Below are 10,000 nucleotides of genomic sequence, written 5' to 3'. Positions count from 1 at the left end.
ACTAGTAATAAATAACACATAACGGAAACATATCAGGAATGAAATAATTGGTGAAAATAAATAGGTGTCACATGATCACATATCAGGTAATATCACATGAAAATATATCCAGAATGAACCAAAAAACTCGTGATAATAAACTAATATGATATCATAAAATATCACGAATTAAATAATTCTGAAGGTCGATCGTCGTATTCAAATAGTTTAAAATCTTGAGCATAAATAAGACGAATTTTCTCCAACTCCTGTGGGGTAATAGTTGAGTAAGACTTAAGAAAGTGTTCGTGCTGAAGTTTCTTCCTCTCGGATGAAGGGCACGCATCCCTGGATTTCAAGGCCATTTGATAAAACTGTTCTAAGGTCAAGGTCGTTGATTGTGCCTCTGTCAAGGGCATTTCTTCTGGGCCAATCAGACCCCTCATCTGCATTTTCAACCAGGCACGTTTTAAAGCTTCATAGAAGCTAATACAGTTTATATAAGCTTTTTTAAACCCAGCGTGAAACGGCTGGTGGCAAGAATCTCGTATTGCGTCATCGGAAGCTAAAACGCTGCCGTTCTGCTGCAGTAGGTCAATGGTTTTGTTTGAAATCTGCATTTTTCGAACTAACTCAATAGAATCAAGGCCAAAGGTTTCCATTTTTCCTACGAAGTCGTATTTAACTCTACACGGTCCACAAATATCCGTCTGGATTAGAAAATGACCGTCCGGCCTAGCTGGTTTCCGCAAAACTCTTGGATCTAACGTCAATATGACGTATTGTATAAACTCGCGGAACGTAAGGTCGTGACCGCATTGCTGACTTAGTCGAGTGGCATTTTTTCTTAATTGGCGGATAGCGTTCACAGATATTATTTTCCAGTATACGGGATTTGGCGCTACCAATTTATCTACGTATGCTGACACTAGCCGCTGGTACGGATCCCGTACAAACATAAACCGCGTAGTCGCGGCGATAGGTGACCTCTTTCCTGGCAAATCCTGTTCAAAGCTAATATCATACGGATTTATCAAATCTTGGTACTTTGGCAATGTCTTCATCATAAACAGACGTTTTACGAAGGTGGTTCCAACCTTCCAGATGATACAGAGTTCGGTCTTTCCGCTCTGGTACGTTCCCAACTTCGGCTTGTGTACTGCAAACCGGCCTGATGGCGCCGAGCACTTGGCTCTAACTCTGGAAGCGAGGTTGTACCCGTCGGTTTTCTTCACAAGAGGTTTTGGCTTTTGGGTTGTCTGTGAAAAAAAATTAGTTCAGTTAATATTAAAATGATGATAGGGTATATCAGATATGGTACGAGTGTATGATCAAACCAAATGTTCGGAATGTTAAATAGTTCTTTTAAAGCTGCACTTTCACAGCTAGACAGTTTTGACATTTTTATTTCCAGGGGCGTAGCTAGCCCTCTATTCATGTGGATTCATAATTGTGGTATTGGGGCTGGCGGCATGCCCCCAAAACCCGGAAACATAAGCAATTTGGTGTAGTCTGGGCGTTCTGTGGTACTAGTACTGGGAAATGGACAGTTTTATTATCATATATTAACAAATAAACCCTTGAATCGACGGATGGCTGATATTTTGGCATGTGGATTCAGCCGTGATTTTGTGTATAGGCAGCAACGCGTCTGAATTCTGTTTCAGAATCAGCTGATTTTGGAATCAATATTTTCAATGCAGTCATATAAGGCGGATAACACAAAGTAGAACACATCTTAATTGTTCGAATAAACGGCCGAAAAATTCAATTTCTGAAAGCGTTTCGTAACGCTTTTATTTATAAAACATCTTTTTTCGACTATAGATATAAAATACTGCGATCTAATATGCGGCCAGTCTTCTTATATCACTGGTTTCTAGACAATCACGGAAAACATGGCTCATTCCAAGATAAAAAAAAAATAAAAAAAAATGTCAAAACGGTCAATCTGTGAGAGTGCAGCTTTAACTATATACAATAAAGATTGTTAACTGGAAAGTTACAGTTTATGATCATGGTGATTAAGTAAGTTTAATTACATTGTATTTACCACTGAAAATGGATACAACTATTTTTAATCAATAACCTAATGAACAAGGTTATTCAACGTTGAAAACTGTGACAATATGAAAGGCATTAAATATGTATAAATGTTAGATCATTCGTGCACTGTAAGACCTTATTTTTCCCAGATCATATTCTTCCCACCTGGGAAAAATAGGATCCTATACTTCACAGTTGGGAAAGATAAGATCTCTTTTGTCACCCATTTAGAACGTATATGTCACAGCTCCTGGGAAATTTGTGATCGAAGTCGGGGTTTTATGTACCATGAAATCACATTCTTCACACTCGGGTATAAAATGGCATGATTGTTTAACAAAAAAGCATTTTTTTAAAAGTGAGTCACATTTGTCACAGATTGCTATTGTCAGTATTACAGATATATTTTGTTGATATACATGTATGCGGATATATTTAAGGCGGGTCAACTTTAGCCCCTCATAAAGTCCGTATTACCTGGCTGCCTTAATCTAGCCACGCGTCCAATAGTTTAACAATTGCTAAAATAGCTTATGTCTACGCTACTATTGCACTGAGAGGAGAAATCGATAGAGATCATCCACAGCTTGAAAGCTCCAAAGTTGGCAATGAACTGTTTGAACATTCGTACACATTCTGGTAAAACTATATTTACATTAAAAGAAATTTAAAGATTCAGGGAAAACCAAATAGATGACATATACCCTTAGGGTAGGACAACTGAATTTCAATTATTTTACTGGTGATTTCTTACGTTTATGCCAAAAAGTTGTAAGTTTCGTTTTTTATGCATTAAACATTCATTTTCGAACGTAAATATAAAAACTGCGATCTGATATTTTGTCAGCAGTCTTATATTACTGGTTTCCAGAAATTTACACATAACAATGGCTAATTTAAAGATAAAAAAGGTGTCAAAACGGTCAATCTGTGAGAGTTCAGCTTAAGGTACTAAAATAGCCTTCTTAAAATATGGACATTACGAAATAGACATCTATTAGCCTATTTTCATATTAGAAATTAAAGCGACTATACACCGTATGATGAAATAGCGAAAAAAAAAACTGTCAAAAACTGACACAAACTTGGTATCGAAGAGTACAATGCATTGAAACTAAATAACTGAAGTAGTAAAAAGATTACTAGGTATGTATACCTAGAATAATTCATTATTATGCGTTATTTGCTAGTCGATGTTATCACGTGATATTACCAAGTCAGGCATTTAGCTTAAATATTTCAAATATATATAATAAACCTTCGTAGCACAGTGTATACAACACTAGACAGCAATTTTGGCGACACCGGTTCGAACCCGGTCATCGACTCGATTTTTTTTACATTTTGGTATTTTTTTACATTTATGACATCAAAGAGTAAAGCATTTTATTAAACAATTGTCCTGAGATTCGTCACAAAAAAACTTTGTTTGGTGCCAATCTGGTGTATAGTCCCTTTAGGTAAATAAGTAAATTTAAAAAGTGAACATAACGTGTTTTCCCAACTAAAATTTGTTTCCATTTCATATCCGTGACCGGTCACGTACACCACAATATCGGACATTGATGACATATTTTCTTTCATTCTTTGAAAATCAACAAAACATAGTTGCTATATTATTATTATCGGTATAAATTTTATATTTCTATTTCTGCACACACAATCATTTTAATAGTATTAAAATTCTATGTTTATAACATCTTAAGTTTCTTACAACAGGATTAAGCTAAGCGCTTTATTTTTGCTTTGGTATATTTTTTTGCAATAATTATATCTTTACGTGTAGGTAATTATCTTTATGATAAACACTAAACCTTTAAGCACTCACCAATCATTTAATATTTTTGCGTTTGCAGCTATTACAAACACGGTTTCAATCTTGTAATTGATGTTTTCCAAAAATGCATTATTTAGTAAGTAGTTAAAGGTTTATCTCTCAAAAACTATGTTTGTTATACAAGTGTATGTTTTGATTTTGAATAAGAGTGTCACTTAAAATATGGAGACGGCATCCTGAACCATATCCTGGTACAGCCAATCGCTACACTGTACCATTCTCTAAATCACAGTTTCCTAGTTCGCATTACAGAAGATTTTCTTCATCTTATTTAACCTTCAACGGTAAGAAATGCGTCCATTTTCAAACAAATTAAGATTAATACCTCTTTTTTAATAGCCGTGAATGGGCCTTACCTAGGATGTCCCCGGGACGCGGGGCTACTCATTATGTACATTTCCGAAAGAGAACGGAAATGACCGAGAAGGTATGATTGCATGATTTAAGATGGTATTTATGAGTACCTTTTTGGTAACATTCAGTTCCACCATTATTTCCGGAATCTGTAATTGCACACTTCCGGAATTATTCCACGTCATATCCGCTTGCAGGAGTTGGCGGAAATATCCATCAATATCGCCTGTATTTTGAAATGTTGAAGCAATCATGTCTGAAAGGAGAAAAACAATCACTTGAAATCAAAAGACAATATTTTGAAACTGTATATATTTGTTAACATGTGTGATAAAAAATAATACTCTTAATGACTGTAAATTAAAACAGTTAAGAGTATTTAACTATGATAAAGGTCGTTAATCCAGGATTGTGCACACCCAGCGCCCACCTACCCTCCCCTTTCAATTATTGTCCAAGCGAGTTTTTTATGTCAATATGGTATATAATTATGAAATGCACCCTTTTACATCAGAGTAAGCTTAAAAAATAAATTCGGGGACTGCATCAAAACCTTATATAAAAAATATTGTATATGTTTCTTTCTAACAGTGCTTTGGGCGGGAATGCACGTCCTATGGTGCGTCCCCATGTACACCCCTTCTAACAAATCAATTCATTACTATTCCATTCCTGTCTATACAAAATACACAGTGTTGAATATACAGTACAGCTATACAATGCAATGCAATATAATGCAATGAGCAGTGCAGTGCAGTGCATTACAGAACATTGCAGTGCGGTGCAGGACAATGCAATACTATAAAATGCTAAATTACCTGAGGTAAGAGATATCTTTAACGAAATGAGAACGGTGAACGCCAGCCCCGTCACCAGCAGTAGCTTCCGGTGGCGTTTTATGGCCCTCCATACCATCGTCCCTGTCTGCTATAACCAGTCCCTGTCTGCTATAACCAGCCCCTGTCTGCTATAACCAGTCCCAGTGCTTAAATAAAAACAGATTTTTCAAAAGAAAAAACAACAACACCTTACCTAACGGACATATTACAACTGGCCCCAATTTCGCGAAACTTCTTAAGCGTAACAGGCTTAAGTTGCTTATTTCAATAAGCCAAAATACATATTGAAAATGGATTTTGATAAACGAAAAATGGTTTATTCTGATAATCATACAGATTATTCCTACATGGTTTCTAAAATATCTTGAAGAAGTAAACATAACACATTTTATAGAACAACAAAAATAGTGAGATTAGCTTAATCCTGTTATAAGGGACTTAAGAAGTTTCGAGAAATTGGGGCCTGTTTGTTTGATGTTTCAATTCCATATACATATATGGCAAGCAATTAATTATTAATAGATTCAAATCAACAGTGTTAATTTCAATATACTTATAACGGGAAATTTTTAACTGATCATGTTTTAATATATAAAATGCATATTTTTATCATAACGCTTTCGAAAAATTAAAAAAAACGTGTAATAATGAATGCCAAACGAAAATTACCTTTTTGTCTTGTATTTCCTGTTAAATTAGTGTATCCAAAAAACTTTCAGTGAAGTAATAATCCTCATTACGAAAAACTGATAATCAGCAACATAATTAAACTGTATTGTATCAAGTCTTCCCATATAAAACTTGATTTTGTTCTAACCCCTTAAAATACACACGTCTTAAAATTAAACTCGATTTTTTCCAACCGAAAACAAATACACACGTCTTAATAGAAAAGCCGTCGGGTAACAATAACAAAAGCACAAGAATAAATGTCCGAACACAATTAAGTAGCCTTTAGAACTAAAATCAACACTACTATACTCGGCAAAAAAGTCATGCGACAACAGGTTTAAATATCGATATTTGAAATTAAATATTTATCGGTCACGGATGTTCTCAGTAGGTTATATAAAGAGAATTGTTGCTTTCTATTTCCTAATTATGTCACTGACAACATCGATTTTAATACCTAGGAAACAACCAGCACAAATACCTATTCAATTTTTAACTAAGTTTGTATACATTTAAGAGTTTGGATTAAATGCAAGGCTTATTATTTGCGCGAAACAAAACAAGGACAAAACTGCTAACAACAAAGCAATCAACAGGACTTTAATTTGGGCCGGTCTGGTCTCCTGCCAGTTTGCGTATATCTAAAATAATCCATTTGTGGAAAAAATGCCGTGGTGAACGCACTTTTGTATATTTCAACAAAAAGCGCGTGCGACGTTGTTTATGGTGGTCACAAAGCGCAGTATTTTTAAATCACTATTGAAATCGAATAGTTCCTCCAAAAAGCGCGTTTTTACGATAATTTATTTTCAATTTTAATTATAAGTGGTGCATAGTTATATATTTGATTGCGCTTTATCGAAAAAGCACAATATACTTTTCATAAACCATGCAATAAAAGAAATAAGAAGTAGCGCGTTGACTTATCTTATTACATGGGGAGGGGGGTGTAAGCACTGGTGACATGACCGGAAACACACGTCCGGTGATCCGTCTGAAGGTTTGGACCACTGGACGGATGCACATAGAATGTGGGCTGGTGGAAAGCGACATGGCAACTTGAAACGGCCGTAGAAGTTTTCGGCTGAATACAGATATTAGACCAGACACACGATTGGAACACTATTGTATGGACATGTAATAGCTTTGCGGCTATCTTATTCGGAGTAAATTAGATAACTGTAGGAAATATGGCGAGAGAAAAGGACGGGCGGGGCGTTTACTGTCTTGAAATGCAAACTTTAAGTCATTAAACAACTCACCTTTTGGCTTCGGCTGTTTGAACAGAAGTAAACGGGCGCGGTTATACGATCATTATGCGCATGCGCTTTATTTGTTTTTATAACCAATGAAAACCCTTAAGTAAGGTTTCGGGAGCGGGAAAATCTTGATAGCACGTATTTGTGGGAAGCAACAAGCGTAACACGTTCATGGTTGAGATATTTTAACTTCAAACTTTCGTATGCTTTGCATTATTTTTTCCATTTCTTTTATTGTATACAGCGTATGATGAAATAGCGACAAAAACAACAACAGAAAACAGTCGAAAACTGACATCAACTTGGTATCGATGTGTACAATGCATTGAAACTAACTAACTGACGTAACCATATAGTTTACAATTAATAATGTTTTTCGCAGTTTTTTTCGTATTTTTCCATTAAAAAGGATTACTAGGTATGTATACCTAGTAGAATTCATTCGTGATTGGCTAGTCGATGTTATCACGTAATATTATCAAGTTAGGTACATAGCTTAAATATTCCAACGTTAAAGGGTAAGCCTTCGTAGCACATTGGATACAACACAGGAAAAAAAAACTTTTTTGGTCCTAATCTGGTGTATGGTCCCTTTAAGATCAAATTTGCAGCTTATGCGTCTGTTGAAGTCCATAATCGTTGTTTTAAAGTGTATTTCTCACTATGATCTTATTAGGTATGACGTATAGAATTATGTGAATATTTGACGCCTGGTGACCCCGTATTATTTTGATATATTTCATGCTTTTCGAGTTTTATCAGGGAAATATAATAATAATTTGATCTACATTACGGTGAACTAATTTACGCATTCTAAGCCAGCCACTAAAGTCCTTTCAAATGATACTAATATTTTGTTACAGTTAACAACGTTGTTAACTTCATCGTTGTTAACTTTAAAGGCCTAGTTTAAGCCTTAAACCGTGTATTTGTACACACCCTGTGTTAATTGATCTTAATCTTACTGCCTAATTGTCTGATCAGATCTCCAATCTGAGTATCCTGCTGTGCAGTTCGGGATGTTCTATTATAAAATGGACCCTTAATGGCCCTGAGCCAATAAACGAATACACAGGAAATTGGCGCCTACTGTGACACCAGTGCAATTAGCAGGAGATGCACAACAGGGGATTATCATGCTAAACATTCCTTAAACTAGGCCTTTAAAAGGTGAACTTTTTATGGTGTGCCTATATATATGAATAAAAGAATGATGATGTTGTTTTAAATTTTGTTAGAAATACCACAGATCCATAACACATCCAGAGCAGGAACGACTTTAAAGTTCACAACGATGACGTTAACAACGTGTTAACAACGTGTTAACCTTAACAGCGTTCTAAACATCGGCCCATTATTTGTTGATCGAATACCTTAAAGCTGCATTCTCACAGATATACCAATTTTTATTTATTTTTTTGTCTTGGAAAGAGCAAACTTTTTGCATAAATTTTTGCAAACCAATGATTTAAGATTGCTGACAAAAAATCAGATCGTAGATTTTCATATTTCCGTTCGAAAATTAATGTTTTATTTTTTAAACCGTTACTAACGGTTTAAGAAAAATGCATAAAAACATCATGTTTTAAACTTAAATATAAAAATCTGCGATCTATTTTTTTTGTCAGCAGTCTTATATAACTGGTTTCCACGGATTTTCACAAAAATTGGCTCGATCCAAGACAACAAATAAAAAAAGTTGTCAAAATTGTTCAATCTGTGATAGTGCAGCTTTAAAACAAATACACAGAAAGAAATACTTATATTTTCTTCCCCTACGAGAAGACAAGAACGTTTAATATTTATCATCATTATAATTAGAAATACATTTCATCGTGTCACATCATGCCCTTAAAACATTTATTGATAAATTGTTTCCAGTAAATTAATGAAATTTTAAGATACCATCTCAATGAAGATTTTATCGACACTATTCTATAAAATACCCTATTGAAAATTGAAAATTTGCGACCAAAGGCTAAACAACAAGTCCGGTTGATTATTGTTTGTTTTTTAATTCAATGCATTATTATGAGAACGTATATGACTGTAAAAACTGCAGCTGTGTATTTATTGTTAAAGAAATGTTATCGACCACACACTCTTGTATAAACAACAGCCGATATTATAAGATACGGGGATAGTAGGTGACCCGATATTGGATATACGGGGCAAAGGAAACCATATCGGGTGAGAGCGGAGCTCGAACCCGAATATGGTTTCCTGCGCCCCGTATATCCCATATCGTGTCACCTACTCACCCCGTAACTTATATATCACGTTGACAGCATGTTTACATGTTTCATTTATTCATCGGAATCGGAAAATAGACGCCATTTTGGTAGAATATAAACTTGGTGACCAAATATGGAAAAATATTTATTTATACGGGATCACCGCGTGACCAGTCCTGGACCAATGGCATTGCGTCATTTATATTGGAGGCGTGGTATATAACGTATACTACTGGTAAAACGACGTCGCGTTAATTCAACCATAACAATTTTGAAATAAACAAAGGTTTCTTAAACCCCTTGCAGGTTATACAACTCAAACGTCAAGCTTTCTCAGCATTCGGAACTCCTCGGCCATTTTTTTCAAAAACAACCTCGGATGTATTTGGACGGTTTACATACTCGAAAAGTGGTGCGTTTAAGTCCGCTGCAAGTAGATCGCGTAGTAATTTTATTTAGCAGTTAAACTGTGTGACTTAACTCTTGGGATTCTTAATTATGTTTGCAATAATACAATTCAATGGCAATCAATTTCGACTTAGATCAATTAATACAACTCTAAAACACTACATTTAATTTATGATATAATTCAAAATTTTACGAACTACTTCAACTGATGTACCTGCATACATCCGAGGTTGTTTTCGATAAAATGGCCGAGGAGTTCCGAATGGCTTTCTCAGTACAAACAACTTGGCGAATACGAATATAAATATATTAGATTCTCAGATATGATGACTATCCCAAATTATATGATGTTGCTGTCGTTGCTGATGCCGC

At 35.1% G+C, this 10,000-nt stretch overlaps 1 protein-coding gene across 1 annotated transcript; it reads right to left on the bottom strand.

Annotated features, from left to right (window-relative positions):
- Positions 1-161: 161 nt before the first annotated feature.
- Positions 162-5,919, bottom strand: LOC128213951 (uncharacterized). The gene is made up of 4 exons (XM_052920078.1): positions 5,725-5,919; positions 5,035-5,201; positions 4,327-4,472; positions 162-1,238 (listed from the first exon to the last, which is right to left on the bottom strand). Exons 2-4 carry the CDS (start codon positions 5,129-5,131, stop codon positions 162-164), a joined length of 1,320 nt encoding a protein of 439 aa, XP_052776038.1. The 5' UTR covers positions 5,132-5,201; positions 5,725-5,919.
- Between the last annotated feature and the right edge of the window lie 4,081 nt (positions 5,920-10,000).

Source organism: Mya arenaria, chromosome 2 (genome assembly GCF_026914265.1).
Source record: "Mya arenaria isolate MELC-2E11 chromosome 2, ASM2691426v1".
NCBI classification, from domain to species: domain Eukaryota; kingdom Metazoa; phylum Mollusca; class Bivalvia; order Myida; family Myidae; genus Mya; species Mya arenaria.
The sequence above is the reverse complement of the archived record's forward strand: the minus strand, read 5'-3'. Positions and strand labels throughout refer to the sequence as shown.

Coding starts and splice junctions, on each gene's coding strand:
- LOC128213951 (XM_052920078.1), bottom strand. CDS start 5,131: ATGGTATGGAGGGCCATAAAACGCCACCGGAAGCTACTGCTGGTGACG. Junction 4,473..5,034: donor AAAGATATCTCTTACCTCAG/GTAATTTAGCAT, acceptor TTCTCCTTTCAG/ACATGATTGCTTCAACATTT. Junction 1,239..4,326: donor AACTGAATGTTACCAAAAAG/GTACTCATAAAT, acceptor TTTTTTTCACAG/ACAACCCAAAAGCCAAAACC.